Source organism: Pleurodeles waltl, chromosome 3_1, assembly GCF_031143425.1.
Source record: "Pleurodeles waltl isolate 20211129_DDA chromosome 3_1, aPleWal1.hap1.20221129, whole genome shotgun sequence".
Lineage (NCBI taxonomy): Eukaryota > Metazoa > Chordata > Amphibia > Caudata > Salamandridae > Pleurodeles > Pleurodeles waltl.
In genome coordinates, this window is record NC_090440.1 from 1346154314 (window position 1) to 1346175449 (window position 21136).

The 21136-nt window shown below is 41.4% G+C and overlaps 1 protein-coding gene across 1 annotated transcript in view; it reads left to right on the forward strand.

The window, feature by feature from the left end:
* CENATAC (centrosomal AT-AC splicing factor) overlaps nt 1-15288 on the forward strand; it is a 38448-nt gene extending 23160 nt beyond the window's left edge. Inside the window, exons 7-11 of the mRNA XM_069224796.1 lie at nt 3561-3672; nt 5331-5361; nt 12071-12160; nt 12769-12901; nt 14121-15288. Coding sequence (XP_069080897.1) covers nt 3561-3672; nt 5331-5361; nt 12071-12160; nt 12769-12901; nt 14121-14220 — 466 coding nt within the window. The 3' untranslated portion in view covers nt 14221-15288. The remainder of the gene's footprint in view (nt 1-3560; nt 3673-5330; nt 5362-12070; nt 12161-12768; nt 12902-14120) is intronic.
* The last annotated feature ends 5848 nt before the right edge of the window (nt 15289-21136 follow it).

Below are 21136 nucleotides of genomic sequence, written 5' to 3' on the forward strand. Positions count from 1 at the left end.
AGTTACTATCTTCAGTAAGACTATAAAAATATTTAGTAAGAATCTTTGAGGGATTTTGCTCCTTGTGTAATGACAACCATATATGGAAAGAGCATAAGCATCACATATGACCTGCACTTGTGTATTCCATAAAGAACAATAAGAGCCTAGCTCTAACACACTTCTACCCTAGTGTGTTAACATAACAATCAAACCAGTAGATAGTCACTGTCACATTAACATTTCATACACTTTCCCAGTATTTCTGCGAACATTCTTCCTAGGAAGTCATATCTTGATGAGCGATGGTCACTCTGGTCAGTTGTACTTTGTTGCAAAGGCTTCACTCCTAGTTGATGGGCACACTCTTACATCTCTATAGCTAGGGGTTGAACTCTGAATATGGCATAGCTTACTCCCACCCCCAAACTTTGCGATCGGTATGTAACAAAATGGCCATCATCTCACACATCCGTTCGGGAGGGGCAGCGGGGGAGGCCGACTGGGTATACGGAAGTCTCGGGTTCCTGGACACTGTCTTCGCACCGCCCACTGTCTGTCTGTTAGTTCGTGCACTGTGATAGTGTGCCATTTGTCACGTAAGGCTGGGTACCTGCTAGTTTTATTATACTGCCGGTTTTGTTGTAGGTATTTAAAAAAAAGCTATGATGCATAATGTGTATATATTTTATTTTGCACAGGGCACTTTGTGAGCAACCATCCACAGTTTCTCTCTGTCTAATGACAAGTAGTAGGGCGCTCTTCTGTGATTTGTATTGTTATGAAATGGCTGATTTCATGTTACTAATCCTGTGTTTTATAACTCTTATAATGAGGTGTTATGTATTGTTTTGTGACTTTTATAGCTGATTTCGGCCGAACAAAGATTGATTTGATTTGGATACCTACAAATGTAAAGGGCATCAAATATTGTGGTTGTGTGCTTTATTTTGACCAAAAAAAAGATGTGATTCATGTCGTTTTATTGCCAAAGTGATAAGTTTGTCATGACCACCATATTGTGGGAAGTTTACACCACATATGTGCGTGTGTAAGTTCAGTGTAAATAGTGCGTGTGTTAGTTCAGTGGTCCAGTACTGGATAGTATGACTTGACCAGTTTAACCACTGGTAATGGAGGAGTATTCGTTGTCAAGTGACAGGGTGCTATCATATTGTAGTTCTGTCACAGTCACTTTTATATCACGCTTGGCTTCTGGCTTTAATAGATATGGTTTATCTCAAAAATAATTATTGTGGTACTGAGCTCATCACTTTTTAATTTTAACAGAACTTCAGCATGTTTCAGATCCATTCTCGGGCCTATATTTCCATGGGTTTCTGCAGCAATAATAGAGAGAATGCAGCACGTATGGTTTCCATCCCCCAGGGTGTATCAACTTCAAAAAGTGGTGGCAAATTATGCTAATCTAGGATGATATTTATAAGCTGGGTTCCCAAACTGCCTCTTTTCAGAATAGCGTCACTGTTGAATACACAAATGCTTTATGTTTATGGCTTCTTTCCAGCTGGTCCACTCCCAGAGTACATCTAACCTAAAGAATGCTAGGCCATCGTACCTAGGCTCTCCAGGAGCGTTCCAGCCTTGCTTCGATGCAGAGTCATGCCATAAATTCTTAATAATACAGTTAACCTTCCAGTACTTTTCTTACATCGTTTTATACCACTAGTGTTCCGGGAAACAAGCTAATCCTGAACTATTCCTGCTACTGAAAGATGCTAGGCCTGTGTCAAAGCGCTACTCTTAGTATGCACAAACACCAGTCCACCAGCGCTGAAAGTAGTGCTCATAAATTAAATCGTTGCCCAAACAGTGTAAAACAGTAAAGTAATACAATAACAAAATGTGCCATAATATGATGCATATTTTGCCTTTTACTTGCTGCATAATTCAGTCAACCAAGCCGCATAATTTGGTTCTCCACTGCCTTATAATTCCTGTGGTCCTTATAAGTGGCTGCAGGACACCAGTGTTCTAGTTATTGCCCAGTCATTGCCTTATTGTTTGCCCACTTGAATCCAAAGAAAAAGCCTCAGAACATATATATACACTTCCACTAGTTGTTGAGATACTGGTGTAATAGATTTTGTTTGAAGCAAAGCTCGAGTAATCTTTTGTTACAAATATCATATTGGTAAAAAAAAGGTACATAGTAGTTTAAGAAAAAGGGACTTATGCTGTTGTGTCCCAGTCATGTACAGCATGGTGTCACTAGCACGACTGACTTGGACAGATTCCCTTCACCCTCATCATTTAACTCCGGAAATGCTCGTCTTGAGTCAAAAAAGTTATGATCCATTTTGTTCACCTTGGAAAAGATTATCTTTATTATTGCTGGACGTCATGCTCTAGATTTGTTGCAAGAGTATCCAGGTCATCTGGGGATCTTTATGACTTTAATTCGTGTAACAGGTCACTTATTTAGTGTCACTTTATTTTGTCCGATTGTGCTCCACTATTCATACGTCTTGGATTTCACCACAAAAGTGGTTATTCCTATATACCGGAGTCCATAGTGCTTTCTATCAGACATCGAATGGAGGAAAGAGGGAGTTAAACACTTTGGCAAAACAGTCTCTGCGGTTTGCGTTTTTCAGCGCAATGTCTTCGGTTGCTGTGGAAAACTGACAACACTGCAGTTAATTCAGGAATTGTAGAGGGGTGATAAGACATTCGGTAACTATGTTTTATTCACACTGGGGCAATAGCATCTTTCTAGCCATTTAAATTGATATTACAGCTTTTTCTGACACCTTTCCATTCATTATTTGGGCAGTTTCTGGTATATTGACGTTAAGTCTTGTATGTATAACAATTTGCTACGGATTGCAGAAAGATTGCAAACAGTTCTACACTATTTTAACCTCCATGTTTCGAATATTTATAAAATAAAGGGCCAGGTGAGTGAGAATGAATCATTTGTAGGCATTACTCCAGCGCTGCCATTTAATAGCGAGGGTCGAGACGTTATCTACCAGGGAACTTCAAGGCTTTGTCCCTAGCGCCTTGAGACCCGCACGGGTGAGTAGCGCGCTTTATAAATGCTAATGATTTGATTTGATTTGATAGATAGTTCCTACAGCCATTGAGCTGCTAAGGACAATGCAGCCATGATAAAAATGTATATCACTGGCTAAATTCCTCCCAACCGGACTGTGTCTGCACCAGGGTTAATTGGAAATCCTGGAGGATTATATTCGTTTAAGCAAGCTATAAATTGTCCTAGCCTTATAAGAATTGCATACTTTTTCTCTTCTGCTCCTTATAATAATGAGACAGCAAGTTGAAATTTAGATCCCTCTGTAAAAATAGGAGCTGTAGTACAGTGGGTGTTTGTGTTAAGAATAAATGTCTGATATGCGTGAATGGTTTAACCTGTCTTTGAACATCCACAGTCTTTTCAAAATAGCTTCTCACCTGCCAGCAAGGGATTAGACCCTGTCCTAGTTTGCAGATTGCAGATCTTCAGAGGTTTTTGACTATCACAGCAGAACAACAGTTTGTCGGTTTATTCACATGTGTTCTTTATACTTCTTGTACTATATATTTTTTTTTTTTAGCTTTTGCTCTGGCCCCAAAGCAGAGGAGTCATGCTTCCAGGGCATATCTACAGCTGGGGAAGAAGTCGAATGGATGGAGCCACAACAGAGTCTGACTTTTGTTGGCCACCAGGTAGGCGCACGAAGGTGTGGTCTCATTGACCAGAGCATCACTAAGTTCATGGACATCTCCCGTGAGATGGCAAGGTTGTTTTTGTCAGATGCTTCCTGGAAATGTATTTGGAATACAAGATCCTAAATTGTGATACCGGAGACTGTCTGTATAAGTGTGTCACTAGTAAATGGCTTGCAAAGTTAGCTGGAGATCCATTTTAACTTTTGCTTGCACATTGAGACTGTGCTGGGTTGTTCCTGTCTGTAACTTCAGTATACAGACTGGGCCTCTGCCGTAGTATTGTATAAATATCCTTATTGTGTAGGTCTTTGTCTGGCTGCAGCATCAATATTCAGAATGACAGATCCTCATCCTCTGCTCCAACTGCTCCGCATGGGACGACTCCTGGTGGCCAGCCACTCTAGGAACCGCACCACCAACAACCACCACCCACGCATGCACGCAATCTAGATTACATCCTAGACTCATCGCTCACCATGACCCAGCATGTCAACGCCGTCCCATCTTCATGCTTCAACACCCTCCGTATGATTTGCAAGATCTTCAGATGGATCACCACCAAAACCAGAAGGACGGTCACCCACGCCCTCGTCAGCAGCAGACTTGACTACGGCAACGCACTCTACGCGGGAACCAGAGCCAAGCTCCAAAAGAAACTGCAACGTATACTGAACGCCTCATCCTCATCATCCCACGCAGCGACCACATCTCAGCCCTCCTCAGAGACCTACACTGGCTCCCCGTCAACCTTCAAACTCCTCATCCACGCCCACAGAGCTCTCCACAATGCGGGCCCTGCCTACCTCAAGGAGCGACTCACCTTCCACACTCCCATCCGCCAACTCCGCTCCGCCAACCTCGCCACTGTCCCTCGCATCCATCAAACTACAACCGGCGGCCGAGCCTTTTCCCACCTCGCCGCCAAGACCTGGAACTCCCTCCCCGTCCACCTACGACAGACCGAGGACCTCCTGACTTTCAGGAAACGCCTCAAGACCTGGTTATTTGAGCAGTAGCAATCCTTCCCCCCCCCCCCCCATCAGCACCTTGAGACCCTATCGGGTGAGTAGCACGCTTTACAAATGATTGATTGATTGAATGTTTGGCTCTCTGAATGACTATATTATCAATATTCACACTATCCGCGTCTCCCTGACCATAACCTCTATAAGAGAACTGTCTGTGTCCGCCTAGCTATACCATCCCATAATTTCAATAGCCAGACTGCCTGGGTCTCTCCCTGGCTGTAACCTACATATCAGGTTTTGTAAGTTCACAGCCTAGAGTGTAAAGATAAAGACCTGAACAAACATCAACTGCAGAATATTGATATTATGCACTCAATACTTTTCAGCTGTGTATTAAAAACTTGATATTGTAGTAGAACACTGTATGTTTATACATTACTGTTGTTTGTATGTAATAAGCAAGTGGGATGCTACATGACTGCAAACGGCAGAGTCTTGTCTGTTGCTTATGTATCTGTCCGGTAAGTAACTATCAGTGTACCCAAAGACTAGGCCAGATCAACTCAATATCACAAATTAGTCTTTTTTTTTTTTTGTTTTTTTCTAATGTTGCTGTATAAACCTTTCTGCACTACTCCATTCCTACTATGTTTCTGTAATCTGTTTTTTTTCTTCTTTAATCTACAGCGACTACCTGAAAAGGGGAACATTTATACAGGTAATCATGCTGTTCCTGCATATTTGGATGTGCCTCTCTTCTATTTGTATAAGGGTTTTGTCTACAGTGTGGTGGAGAGTAGGAACATTCTCCTTGCTTTGTGTTGGATTTTTCTGGTGTAGTACCTGACTGGAAATCGGGGCTAAGCCATACAATTGGAATCTGTTTTGGTCAGTGTTAGTATTGGTCAGGCAGCCAATAGATTTCCAAACCTGGAGCCTAATTCTTTCAGTGACTGGCAGATAGCTGAGAGCAACTGGCCAGATGTGTTCAGACTAGCGGTCTGTTGCTTGAGTTATTGGCTTTGAATGCATGTCAAGGGCCTATTGAACTAAACTCCTCTGGGGCATAATGAAACATCCTAATTGAGTGTGAATCTAGGAGTACTACAGGAGTTCGGACTCCATAATACATTGTTTGTAGTCTGTTTCTCAAATGTTTTAGGACATGGTGCCTTTTTGTTGTATATAATGCCTTTTGTGTGTGAGCATTGTGTCTGTCACATTTAGCTGAGAATACCAGTCTCTCAGAGTAGGTTTGATAGCAAAAGATTCTTGCTGTGAGGAGGGGGGAAGGTCTGGGCGAGAGGGTTTTAAGTAAGGTGATCAATTAGACATTCACATACCGCTAATATTGTGTTACTTTTTGTGGATTTCGAGGTGTTTGAAGGTCCCCACCCTGTCCGGGCCATTTTGTAACTTATTGAGCTTTGGTTGACTGATCATTTACATATCAAAGCTATCTATTCCTAATGACTCCAAGCACATTCTGTTTCCAGGTTAGGTGATTCATGATGAATCTTCCTATTTTATTTGTGAGTCCCTTGCAGTTTGCCTCAGGGATGTTGCAAGGGGCCAGTGAGTCTTTTATTTATGGAAGGCGGCCTGGCCTGTGGATCCATTTTCATTTCATTATGTCCTCGTCTGCGATAAAATAGTAATTGTTGTCCCACACGGTTTGTGATTTTTATTTTTTTTGTATATATGTGTGTGTGTATATATGTGTGTGTGTGTGTGTATATATATATATATATATATATATATATAATGTTCAATGGCATGTGTAGCTGCAGATACACATACTATGCATATGGATTCCAACATCTAGTGTTGAGCTCGGAGCGTTACAAGTTGTTTTTCTTCGAAGAAGTCTTTTAGAGTCATGGGATCGAGTGACGACTCCTCTTCGGTTCCATTGCGCATGGGCATCGACTCCATTGTTATATTGTTTTCTTTCCGCCATCAGGTTCGGACGTGTTTTCTCTCGCTCTGAGATTTCGATTCAGAAAACTTAAAAAAACCTTCCTTTTCATCAGAATTGCATCGATCGCGTTATTCATTTTCCATCGAAACAGCAGTACTGTCGGTAAACAACTTTGTTCGCCCTTCGGGGCGTGTGCGCTCTACTCGGGCCTATTCGGGCCGACCGCGTGGAGAGCCTCATGGATCAAACTCCATTCTGATTCTGCCCTCTGTGCCACTCGAAGTACCCATATACAGACCAACATCTGGTTTGCAACCTCTGCCTTTCTCCAGACCATCAGGAAGAAAACTGCGAGGCCTGTCGATCGTTCCGATCGAAAAAGACACTGAGGGACCGAAGGGCACAAAGGCTGGAAATGGCGTAGAAGAGTGGAGAACTTTTCAACGTTACAGAAGAAGAACAAATGCAGACAGCAGTCTCGATCCGAGATACAGAGTCCGAGCAGGAATCCGAGGAAGACAGACATGCATGTGAGTACGTCTGCCCCTGCACCCCCGCATAGGAAACAGCAGAAGGCCTTGGGTACGCCACTGCCGGAAGGCCATGGCTCGGCATGAAAAAAGATTGTTGGTGACTGACCCTCGGGTTCTGCACCGAAAAAGGCCACCCCTCCAACGACTTCAGCGTCGACAAAGACCATTAAAAGCTCCATTTCAGACTCCAGTAGACAACAATTTTCCGAGTCGAAAATAAGAAAAACTGTTTCGGAGCCGAGACCTTCCTCATCATTTTCAATCCTGAAAAAACATCACATTTCTGAGCCAAAAAAGACAGGATATACAGAGGAAAAAGGACTTTCCAAAAGACTGAGAGAAAGCCAGAAAACCTCTGAGGAAGAGTCAGAGATTGAATCAATCCTTCAAATAATGGATGAGAGACAGTCCAAGATACGCATCTATAAAAAAAGAGGGAGAATCATCACAGCACCTCCTTTAAAAACAAAAAGAAAGCAGGCATTTCTGGAGGAATTGGACACTGCGCAGCCCCCAGCTAAAGTGCCCAAACAGAAAGAGAAGCCAGCGCCTCCTCAGTCTTCTCCTCTTCATTCTCCACACCTACCTACCTCTCCTCAAATAAGTCCTACACCAATGCATTCTCCAACGCATTCTTTTGACTCACAACAAGACACTGTTGATCCATGGGATCTTTACGACCCTGAACCCATCCCAAGCAACGACTCAGACAGCTACCCCTCTAAACCATCTCCACCTGAAGATACCACAGTACATAATCAGGTGATAGCCAGGGCTGCAGCCTATCATGGGGTTACAATGCACACAGAACCACTAGAGGAAGATTATTTGTTCAATACATTATCCTCAACCCATTCTAGGTACCAATGCTACCATGCATAGGAAAGCACGCAGACCAAATTTTTTATGAGCCTGTGAAAGCAAGAATTATAACACCTAGAATAGAGAAAAAGTAGAAACCTGCACCTTCTGACCCTGATTACATCACCCATCAGGTGCCACCTGATTCAGTAGTGGTTAGTGCTGCCAGAAAAAGAGTGAATAATCGGTCCTCAGGAGATGCACCCCCTCCTGATAAGGAAAGCAGAACATTTGATGCTGCAGGAAAGAGTGCCTCGTCCCAAGCAGCAAACCAATGGAGAATAGCAAATTTCCAGGCACTGCTAGCTTGTTACGATAGAGCCCATTGGGACGAGATGCAGGATATCATACAGCATCTCCCAAAAGAGCACCAGAAAAGGGCTCAACTGGTAGTAGAAGAAGGGCAAGCTATTACTAATAACCAAATAAGATTTGCCCTTGATGCAGCTGATACCGCTGCAAGGAGTGTAAACACAGCAGTCACTATTCGTAGACATGCATGGCTGAGATCCTCTGGTTTCAAACCAGAAATACAACAGGCTGTGTTAAACATGCCCTTTGAAAAAAACATCTTTTGGGTCAGAGGTAGACACAGCAATAGAAAAACTATGAAAAGACTCGGACACAGCCAAGGCAATGGGTGCACTCTGTTCTACACCATATAGAGGGTCATTTCGTAAGACTCAGTTTCGAGGAGGTTTTAGACCACAACTTTCAGAGGTATCAACCTCCCAAACAAAACCAGCTTACCAAACCCAGTATCAGCGAGGTGGGCTTAGGGGCACATATAGAGGACAATATTTTAGACATAGAGGTAAATTCCAAATCTCTAAACAGGCTGCAACACAGCCAAACAGTGACTTCCCTCACTCCCTTCCACTCCACAACTCTCCTGTGGGGGGAAGACTACACATATTGGCAAAATATCACTACAAACAACTGGGTGCTATCAATTATCCGCAATGGTTATTGCCTAGAATTGATAAACACTCCTCCAAATATTCTACCAAGGTTTCACAAGTTAACCCCAGAACATACAGTTCTGTTACAAAAGAGGTTCAATCTCTACTACTCAAACCAGCAATAGAGTTAGTTCCACAGTCTCAGCTAGGAACAGGAGTTTATTCACTATACTTTATAATTCACAAAAAAGATGGCACCCTCAGGCCAATATTAGACCGCAGACCCCTCAATTTTTTCATCCTGTCAGAACATTTTCACATGGCAACTCTGCAAGATGCTATCCCACTGCTACAAAAACAAGATTTTATGACAGCCTTAGACCTCAAAGATGCGTATTTCCACATACCCATCCATCCTGCTCACAGAACATAACTCAGGTTTGTCAGTCAAGGAAAACACTGCCAGTTCAAAGTGTTATCCTTTAGAATAACAACAGCTCCAAGGGTATTCACAAGGTGTTTAGCAGTAGTAGCAGTCTACCTAAGAAGACAACATATACATGTCTTTCCATATCAAGAAGATTGACTAATAAAATCAAGCAGTCGTACACAATGCCAAAATCATAGACGTTATGTAATAGAAACCCTACACACCTTAGGTTTCTCTATAAACTACCAAAAGTCACACCTTCAACCAGCACAAGTACAACCGTATTTGGGTGTGATCCTAAATACTCGACACGCTCTAGCGTATCCAAATACACAAAGGATACAAGCTTTCTAAAATCTAATTCCACAAATACAACCAAATCAACAATACACTGTAAGACTTGTCTTGAAAATCCTAGGAATGATGGCATCTTGCATTGCAATTGTTCCACACGCAAGATTAAACATGCAGCCCTTACAACAGTGCCTTGCACAACAATGGTCACAGGCACACGGTCAACTCCAAGATCTAGTGTTGATAGACCGCCAAACATATATGTCCCTTCAGTGGTGGAATTGCAGCAATTTAATCAAAGGGCGGTCGTTTCGTTGCCCTGTGCCTCAAACCATTATTACAACAGATGCAGCAATGATTGGTTGGGGAGCTCACCTAAACAATCACAATATTCAAGGACAATGGGATGTCAGACAGAAACAGCTACACATAAACCACTTGGAGTTATTAGCTGTGTTTCTGGCCCTCAAAGCCTTCCAACCTTTTCTCACACAAGAATGTTCTTATCAAAAAAGACAACATGACAACCATGTATTATCTCAACAAACGGGGAGGGACACATTCATTCCAACTGTCCCTGCTAGCCCAAATAAATTGGAAATGGGCAATCCACAACTAAATTCATCTATTAGTGCAGTACATCCCAGGGATAGACAATCAGTTGGCAGATATCCTCCGCAGAAATCACCAACAAACACACAAATGGGACATTCATCCTCAAGTACTTCAAAAGTGGGGAATACCGAACATAGATCGCTTTGGCAAAAAAATGAAAACACAAAATGCCAAAACTTTGCATCCAGACACCCACATCCCCTATCCAAGGGCAATGCTCTGTGGATCAATTGGTCAAGGATATTTGCATACGCTTTCCCCCCCCTCTCCCACTCCTTCCATTTCTAGTCAACAGGTTGCGTCAAACTTCAGTCAACATACTCATAGCCAAACATGGGCACATCAGCCATGATACACAACATTACTAGATCTATCTGTAGTACCACACTCCAAACTCCCATGCAGACCGGATCTGTTAAAACAAAACAAAGGTCAAATCAGACATCCAAACCTCTGTGCTCTCAATCTAGCAATTTGGCTCCTGAAGTCATAGAATTTGGATATTCACAACTCCCATCAGAATGTATGGAAGTTACTAAACAAGAAAACCCACTACTAAACAGTGCTATGCCAGCAAATGGGAAAGATTTGTCTATTACTGTCAATCTAAAACTATAGATCCTTTTATAGCATCAATACAAGATATTGTATGTTATTTACTTAATTTACAAAAATCAAATTTAGCATTTCCTTCAATCAAAATACATTTAACTGCAATTTCTGCATATTTACAAAATATTCAACATAGCTCTTTATTTAGAGTTCCAGTCATTAAGGCTTTCATGAAAGGCTTAAAACGCATCATTCCACCAAGAACACCATCAGTTCTATCTTGAAATCTAAATATAGTGCTTACAAGGCTTATGAGTCCACCCTTTGAACCCATGCACTCATGCCAAATTCAATTTCTAACATGGAAATTTGCCTTCTTAGTGGCAGTTACTTCTTTAAGAAGAGTGAGTGAAATCCAAGCTTTTACTCTTGAGGAACCTTTCTTCCAAGTACACAAACCTAAAGTTGTACTAATAACAAATCCAAAATTTCTACCAAACGTAGTCTCATCATTTCATATTAATCAAACAGTGGAACTGCCAGTATTTTTCCCACAGCCAGATTCTGTGGCAGAAAGAGCTCTACATACATTAGACCTCAAAAGAGCATTTCATTTGCACATCACCAAGTAAAGTGTTCCGACTTTTTTTCATTCTATTAAAATATGTTTTTCATCACACAGAAGTAGAAAAATGGTATTTCACAGCTACTGAAATATATTTTGAAATGTTTGTAAAGTTGACTTAGTTATATAAATGTTGTGTGTTAAGAAAAACCTGATACCAAAAGCCTTTCATGTCACATAGGTCAGACAGTTCACCTTACAGAATCCTGGAACTCTGCAGTCACAAGGAAATGTATTTGTATTGCAAGAAGACAAACTGACTTTTGACCTCCGTCTCTGAACACAGACCAAATGTGACAAGAATAAGATTTAAAGGCATCTAATTGCTGATTCAGTTTCTGGCTAAACGGAACACCTGCTCTTTGTCCACTCCCCAGAACGGTCCTTGACCTCCTAAAATAAACCTCGTCATAGCAAGTGGTCGAGTAGATTTTTCGAGCCCTGAGAGAGAGAGAGAGAGAGAGAGAGAGAGAGATATATATATATATATATATATATATATATATATAAAATTAGGGTGGCAGTTTTAGGCAGAGCATGTGTATGGGAGGGTTAATGAACTGGTAAGCATTGCAGTCAATTTCCTTTCGATTCATAGAGATGCTTATGACCCAGATCACCAAATCCATTAACCAGACTACACAGTGGAGTTTGTGAAGCAGACTTTCATCCTTTCTCTTTGCCTTCTCTTTAGGTGCTATACCTCCATGGCTCATGCAGGACGAGGATCCTGGAGACCAAGCACAAGAGATCGGGCCTTCTCATGAGGAATTCCTTAAACAACGTATGAAACTTTCTTCTCTTTATTGATATTTTTATTTTGAGATGATGTCTTCTTTGGTTTGTTGCTATTTTTTAAACAAATAAAGGAGTCTGTTCCCTGAGGACATGTTAAAAAAATAAATGTACATTTGAAGGAGGAATTTGCCAGGGAGAAACTAATTCTTGTACTCCATTGGCCAGTTACCTCATTGCATGTATGAAAAGAAAGGGTTAAATTGATATTGTAAAAATATTATATCCGACTTTAACAAAAACAATGACTAATTTTGAGCAGCACTGCAGAGGAGGTATGGTGGGCGGTGCTGGTTAATATTCATTTGTACATGGGGGGGGGGGGGGTGTAAAAACTACTGTGCCTAATAAAGAGGCCAGCAGAAACATTATGCTAACTGCCATGCCTTATAAGCAGACAAGCACAGACATTACGCTGGACTTCAAACTTGGAATGCGAGACATCAGAGCATCATGCACATGAAAAGCATGATGTATCAATGAGGGTATGTGTAGTGAGGGCTAATGAAAGAACAGGGCCACGGAAAGGGCAGATTTAGTGATTTATGATTTGTGCTTTAAAGCCTGCTCTACTTACTCATTTTCTTATAATTTTAGAGGAGAAGGAGAAGCTGAAGAAATTACCGCCAAACCGCGTGGGAGCTAATTTCGACCACAAATCGCAGACAGGAGACGGATGGCTTCCATCATTTGGGCGGGTCTGGAACAATGGCCGGCGCTGGCAATCCAGGTATGTTCAGAAGTTGCTACTGGGTGGAAGGAGTGGTGTGAGTTCCAATCAGCCTGCTTGCTTTTCAGAGCTCGATTGAGCTTGTCTACCCAAAACATCATGGAACAAAAAAAACAAAAGATCATGACTCGGGTAAGCCTCGCTCAAACAGACAGGAGTCTAACGCTACTGGGAATGTCATTGGAAGAAGAGATTTCTTGTTTTTCTCCTTGGCCTTTTATCTAAATGCGGTGCCCAAGTTGGTCTTTGTGCATGTTTAATTCGGCACAAGCTGCCTGAACAAATTCCTCTTTTTTTTTTTTTTTTTTTTTTTTTTTTTAAAATAATTATTTGATGGTTCAACACCTAATTCGCATCGGGCTGTTTCAGAGAAAGTTTTTCTGGATAGGATCGCCTAAATGCAGTATAAACAGCTAGAAAAAAACTGTGATGCCCTGGTGTAATAACTTGTATGTTTGTGGAGGGTGGTTGCTCAAAATACACTGACCTGCTGACATAGTTTGTTTTAACAGAACTGCCCTCTGAAATCACTGATGTGCTGTATCCAGGCTATGACTATGTGTAGAATTTACTCTTGTAGGAATTATTACCACAGTTTTCAAGTAAAATCGTTAGAGCTGTGTGTAAAACTTTAAGTTTCAACATCTGATGCACAGGCAAACCTGTTTTCAAATTTACTCTGGGAAAGATATCAAGTTATTTAAAGTAATAGCAAACATTTTTTTACTTGCAAAGTATGTTTAAACTACACTCTCTGGGGAATATAGTTCAGTCATGCCTAACATAAAACTCTCCTCGTTGATGAGGACCACGGATTTTAGCGACTCAGTCGTTGTTCAGGCTGGTAAAGGACATTTCCCGTTATCATTAGTTGCCTTGTTTGGCTTTTAGTGGGTTGTGGAGATGCAGTTGTTCAGTCTGTAGGCCATATGTCCCAAAAGTCTATGCTCTTTACAACTGACCTGACGTGTTGTTGAACTGCTCTCATAAATCTGTTGCCACAGTTAGAATTGAGTACGAGGCCGTACTTTTGGCATTTGTGCTATATCATTGTCAATAAGGTAACATTTAATTATTGTTTACAATGAGAAGCTTGTGACATAGCATGTTTCATTGAGAACACAAATACCAATATATTCAGTGAGGATTCAGGGACCTCGAAAATCTGATGCGTGTCTAAGTGGATTTATCATCACATATCCATTTCCTTTTGTTTCAGGCACCAGTATCGGGCAGAAGGAGAGGAATGCAAAGCTGGGAAGAGAAAGGCAGGCAAACACTGGCAGTCCAAGAAGAAAAGAAAAAGAGGAGACACTTAATAATGAATATTCTCCTCCTTCCAACACGTGTGTTCAGAGATATTTTGCAACAAAACAGGCTTTTCTCTGTGTACAGAATTCTCCACAATATTCCCTCTTCGTAAGAAATGTAATAAGGACTGGTCACAGTGCATGAATGGTTTAGTCTGAAGGAGACGGAGATGGAATAATAATTCAGAATCAATTAATGGCTTGCCTGAAAACTGCACATCTCTGAAATTTAACAGAATGATAATTTAATAATTGCTTACAAAGATTGTATTTAAAAGCGTCATTGGTGAATCTAGAGGAGACGAGGTCAGTTCAGGCTGGTCCGTTCGTAGCCAAATCCATCTCATGTAACAGTTTGGGGACAAGGAACATCAACAACCCCTGACCTTCCTTAGAGGTTTTGCTAAAATTGTTTACGTCCCAATGAGAGAAAAACATATTAGTCTGTAAAGACAAGCATATTTCCAGAGACGTTGGAGGCTACTCCCACCCTGCTAAACATCCACAAACTAGTGCATGTCTCTTCATGACATCAGGAGCGGGAAGATTTTGTGCCTTTTAGCAAGAGACCCCAAGGCAGTTAGTTGGGGGTGGATGACCTGTTAATGCCCGATTGCTCCTAATTAATAGCAGATAAAGACGCGATGGGTAGCTTTCTGCTCCTTAGTATTGCATTGTTTGCCAATGTTCCTTGTTTCTTGCACTGGCATTTACTTTTATAAGTGTTGAAAAGTAGCACAAACATGGTTATAATTTTGCCTCTCCCTGACCAGTTGACACCATGCACAGTTTCTAGGCAATGAAGAATCCCAAACAAAATTGGTCTTTTCGCATGGAAAACAGTAGCCCTCATGCATACTCCAATTCCTGGCAGGGGAAAGGCATATTTAGGTTTATTTGGATTTCTCATTTAATTACCTGGTTTGAATAGTTAGCAGTATTAACAGTTTTTAAAGATTTGACTTGGCCTGTTAAGAAATGTAAATACAAAACGGAATAGATATTTATGTTTAATTCTACTTTGCAGAATAATTGTCTGTTTCTTTTTCTTGGTTTAGTAAATACGCCTTAAAGATGTTTCCATACTTGATTTAATTTTTGCTTCCATTGTCCTTAACATTTTCTGTGGTCATGTAGTAGGGACAAATTGTCAGTCATGAGGAAGACTTGAAAAAAGGCTAAGGTGCTCTGAATTTGTCACCAGCCTTTGCAGACATGAAAGGCTTACAGCACATATTTTGCAAGGGAAACGTTTGTGAGGTTAACCCCCCTTCACTTATGTCACTTATAGAGCAGGTGCACCCAACTCTTTTCCCCTCCATCCTTACAACCTCAGGTAATAATTGCAAAGCAAGGACCAGACTGCTTTTCGAAAGGTCAAAGATACAGGTTATCTTGAACACACATTTTAGGAGACTATTCTTAGTTTTGATATTAAATTTGAACTAAAGTCAAAGCATTCATTTGTTGAAATATTTTTTTTCGTGTTTTTTTTTTAATGCAGACCGGGCCATACCAAGAACCCTAGGTTTGTATATGTGTATTAGCTAGCATGACACTAGCTCTTTGTTTTTTCTGAACCCAACCAGTAGATGGCAGGATAATGCAAAACATGTTACCAGGATAGCCACAAGATGCAGATAATCAAATGGTTCCTTCCTTGTAGCACCAACAGGAGCTGGAGACTCAGTCAGAAAAACACAAATAAGACATTAGAAACCTGACACTGAGGGCCTCAATAAGAGTTTAGTGGGTGTCATAGGCCGCCCCCCAGACTCTTTTGGATGGAAGACCGCCAGTCGGTTGTTCCACCTGCTGGCCCTATTAAGAGTTTCCCAGTGGCCTAGTGGGAAACGTACCACAACATTGATGCTGGCTCGTAGTAGAGCCAGCGGCAATGTTGCAGTGCGTCTGGTGTGACAGCACCTGTTGCACTTTGAAAAGCGAGATGCGTCTGTCCATGAGGGCCCCATCTCCGCCAGCCATGCAAAGGCTGGTGGACACGGGGGTCATAATCCCCAGGGCAGTGCTGCTTGCAGAGCTGCCCTGGCAGATTAAGACCACTGATGTAAGGCAAACTATTGCCAGTGTTGTTAAGTTATTCCCTCAGCAAAAACAATTCCCCTTTTCCTTGTACCCACTTTGGTTGCAGTGGCGTCCTCACTCCCGGTGGCTCTTGCAGAGGCTGTTCTTAGAACTAGCTTCTTCAGGTTTAACTGCCACTCAAGATGGTAGCAGCAAATCCTTGTGAGGTTAGCGCTTTAGTGTTTCTACCTTAGTCTTGTGCCAAAGCGTCCCTCGAGCTGTTTCTCTCTGGGAGCTGTGCACTTCAACTGTATTCCTGAGGAGAATCAGCAGTTTTCCTGAGGCGCTTCGTTTCATAGAGAATTCTTCCAGTTTTGAGTAATTCTTATTCTTGTTACAGTGTGCACACCAGCTACTTTTTCCCCCTCTGGAGAAGCTGAATTTCTTCCTTCTTCCAACAACTGGCTATCAGCTTTCTGAGGAGAATTTGTTTTGGCTTAACAGAACCTCAGGCAACTGCAGTAATGAAACCTTTTGTATGATTTCCAGACTTGCCAATATACATATGTACATATATATATTCAAAAACTCTTCGCCTTGCAGACTTGCCAGTCTTAGAGACAAACCTCAGTGCTCAGACTAATTCATAGAGACTGTGATTGAGAAAACTGAACCTGGAGATGGAGTTTTCGTTTCCTGTGAAAGACATTCGTAGATTGTATATTTGTAAACCTTTGAACTGTTCTCCAGAGAACCTTGGATACCTATGACTCCTGGAAAAAGGAATATATTAAGTTAACATTAGTCTCTCAAAAGATCCAGGTTAGGAGAATGATAGAATTGGGTGAATGTGAATGGCTGAACAGTTGAATGCTTAGTAGGAATGTACTTATCTATGCTCTTATCACCCAACTGCAGGTCCTTCCTTTAAAGAAATCCCATTCAGAAGAAAGGTGTAGGTTACAGAAGCACACACTGAATACCCTGTCTTCAAGTGGGAAACACAGGCTGGAACTGGATCTGGAGGCGGTCTCTCTTTTTGTATTCCCATTCACCCCCACCACCACCCCAGCGGATGCAGAGTTCAGTTAATCAGTAAAGTCTGAGCACGCATCCATTGGAGGGAGTTGGGTAAAAGGTATCTGCTCCTGTAGAAGTTTGATTTAATGGGTACTCTCCTGACAGATTGAAGTGCCTAAAAAATACTTATTTCCACTGAGCAGAGTGGCTGAAGGTTTAGATTTTAATGCCTTGATGGCACTTATGGACGAAATGCAAAAAAATGTAACCCTTGCCCTAGAAGAAAACAAAAATTTGAGAGAGGTAATAAAAAGATCCCATGTTGAGACCATACAGCTCATGGACAAATTAAATAACTTCACTTCTCAGAATACCGCTGGGACTAGTGGGGTTTCACTTAAAACCTTCCCTATCTCTACCTCAGAAATATCCACACAAGTCATTCATTCCATCTCCTCTATCATTCCTCTGGCCCCACCTGAACGTTTTAGTGGAGATCCTTACAAGGCGCAGATAATTTTAACCTGGTGCTCCTTACACTTTTTTTATCGACCTGTTATTTTTTTACAGAGGATCAGTCAAAAACAGCATTCATGTTGTCTTGAGTGGAGATGTGGCTTCATGGACCATGCCTTTGGTGTCGTGAAATGACCCTATATTCTATGATTTTGAAGTTTTTAAAACCAAATTCCTTCAAATTTTTAACTGCAGAACAATTTCCCAAGCCACAGATAATAAATTACTAGACTTAAAACAAGGAAATAAGGATTTGATCTCTTATCTGGTCCAATTAAACAAATTGATTGTGGAGACGGGTTGGCCTGGGAGCAAAAGGACTGTGGTTTTTTACTGAGGTTTACAAGAAGAACTAAAAGATGCGTTAGCCAAGATTCCAGATCGACCTACTGATGTGTCAAAATTAATTGATCTAGTCTTACAGATTGATCAGCGTCTGTTTGAAAGAAAAGCTGAACGAAAGAGAGAATCTCATCCTATCCCACGCGCTTCAACAGGAGTAAAGTGGAAAGTATCAAGACCTTTGAGACACACTCTTGGGAAGAGCCAATGCTAATCAGCAGTGTTAGAGGTTCCCTGTCTAAAGAGGAAAAGGACAAGCGAAGATCTAAGAATCTGTCTCTATTGTGGGTTGTCTGGGTATTTTGTAAGAGAATGTCCAAAGAAGCCTAAACAAGATAATTCAGGAAAAGAGAAAACTAATTCTACTAAGATTGTAACCCTGGTTGACTCACAACACCAACCAGCCCCTGAATCCCGATTAGTGGCAAACACCTAACAGTCTGCTTCCCCTCATCTAACCATCTCCTTGATCTCATCTTAAAAGAAAAGAAGCTGCAGGAGGTTTCAGCGATGATTGACTCAGGAGCTACAGGAAATTTCTGCAACATCCAGTATGCCACAAAAATGGGAATACATTTTGTCAAAAAAAGAATCGCAGAGCCTGTTCGTGCGGTGGATGGAACAAGCCTGTCTTCAGGCTCTATCACAGATGAAACTGAAACTGTAGTTCTGAAAGATCATCTAGGACACCAAGAAAAGATATCTTTCAATCTCATAGATGTTCCTCAATTTCAGCTGATCTTGGGCCTACCCTGGCTTACGGAGCACAACCCTGAAATTAATTGAGAAAAGAGGACTGTCCAATTAAATTCAAGCTACTGTCGGAAACATTGTTATAGTCCTCAAGAGATAAGTAGTATACCATCTCCCACACAAGTTTTAGCTACTAAATCCAGTGTGGTTTGTGCTCTGGAAAGGGTTGTCATTCCCCCAGAATATAAAGAATTGTCTTCAGCATTTGACCAAGCAGAGACAAAGAAGCTCCCGCCCCACAGATCTTATGATTGCAGGATCGAACTTAAGCAGGTGTGAATCTACCATGCAGTAGAATCTATGCCCTCACTGAAAAGGAGAACAAGTTCCTAAAAGAATATTTGGAAAAATATTTGGCAAACGGTTTTATTCGTCCCTTGCAATCCCCAGTCTCTTCCCCCCCTTTTCTCATCCCAAAGAAGGACGAGTTAAGAACTTGTATTGATTTATAGAGCGTTAAATTAAGTTACAGTGAAGAATCAATATCCCCTGCCCTTGATTTCATTACTGCTAGATCAGGTGAAAGACGCAAAAATCTACACCAAACTAGATCTTCGCAGAGCGTACCATTTAATTTGAGTTGCTAAGGGAGACAAATGGAAAACGGCTTTCCGAATCCAGTTTGGTCTATATGAGTACCAAGTGATGCCTTCTGGGCTGTGTAATGCGCCGGCTGCTTTCCAGCACTTTGTGAACGATGTTCTGAGAGAGTGTTTAGATCAATTTGTAGTAGTCTACATTGATGATATTTTAATCTTCTCTCAGAATTTGAGAGACCATGTAGATCACGCGAGAGCAGTCCTAAAGAAATTGTTGGAAAATAACCTATATTTGAAGTTGGAAAAGTGTGCCTCTCATGTGAAGGAAGTAGAATTCTTAGGATTCATCTTATCGAAAAATCGAAGTTTCCATGGATCCTGCTAAAATTCAAACAATCCTGGATTGGCTTTCTCCTAAAACGGTGAAGGAGGTGCAAAGTTTTATTGGCTTTGCCAATTTTTATTGCTGGTTTATAAAAGAGTTTTCTAAAAAGGTGGTCCCCATTACAAAACTTTTGAGAAAAGGAGTACCCTTTCATTGCTCAACTGATGCTGAAGACTTTTTTGAGTTCCTCAAGAGCCTTTAAGACAGCTCCGATCCTTCTCCATCCTAACCCTGAGGAGCTATTTTTTGTGGAACTGATGACTCCAACCAAGCAATTGGTAGTGTATTGTCTCAGAGGCACAAGGAAATTGGTCAACTTCACCCAGTGGCATTTCGATCGAGGAAATTAACTCCTCCTGAAAGAGATTACCCAATTGCTGACAAAGAGCTATTGGCAGTGAAGGATGCCTTTCAGGAATGGCGACATTATTTATTAGGGGCTCATCATGTAGTCACTGTGTTCTCCAATCATAAAAATCTTCAGTTTTAAAAGTCTGCTAAGACATTAACTCCAAGGCAATCAAGATGGTCCTTGTACTTTGCAGATTTAAATTTTACCATTACCTATCAACCTGGTTCTGACAATGGTAAGGCAGATGTGTTATCGAGAATGAATAATATACCCTGAGCCGGAGAAGCTGAAAAGATTCCAATTATTCCAGCAGACCAGTTTTGTTTGTACCTTACAATTTTCCAAAATAAAAAAGAAGGTTTGAGAATCCATGTCTGACCAAGAAATTTCAGATTGGACTAACAAAAAGGAAGGAAGAAAGGTTCTAGAAAAGCTCTCTTTTGTTGAAAATGCTTTATATTTGCCAACTCGTGAGTTGCAAGACCTAGCGCCACATACGTGTCATGATGATCCTTTAGCTGGCCATAAAGGAATTTTGAAGACTACCGAATTAAGAGGTATTTCTGGTGGCCTGCTAGGATCCCTCAAATAAGACAATACATTCAAACCTGTGATAAATGCATTCGACGAAAGACAACACAACTAGCTCCTGACGGTGAGCTTCAGCTTCTTCCCAGCGCACCATATCCCTGGCACACCACTACTATGGATTTGATTGTAGATTTACCTTCAAGTCCAGGTTTTGACACAATCCTAGTTTTTGTGGACACCTTTTCTAAAATTAGTCATTTCATCCCTCTGAAGAAGGTTCCTAGAGCCTCTCCGTTAGCACAGTTATTTTCACAGCACATAGTGAGAGCTCAAGGCATTTTAGTGGTTGTAATCCCAGATCAAGGTCCCCATTTGTTTTCCAGTTCTGGAGGCCCTTTATGAAACAACTTGGAATAGACTCAGGTTATTCTACTAGTTATCATCCGGAACCGGATAGACAGA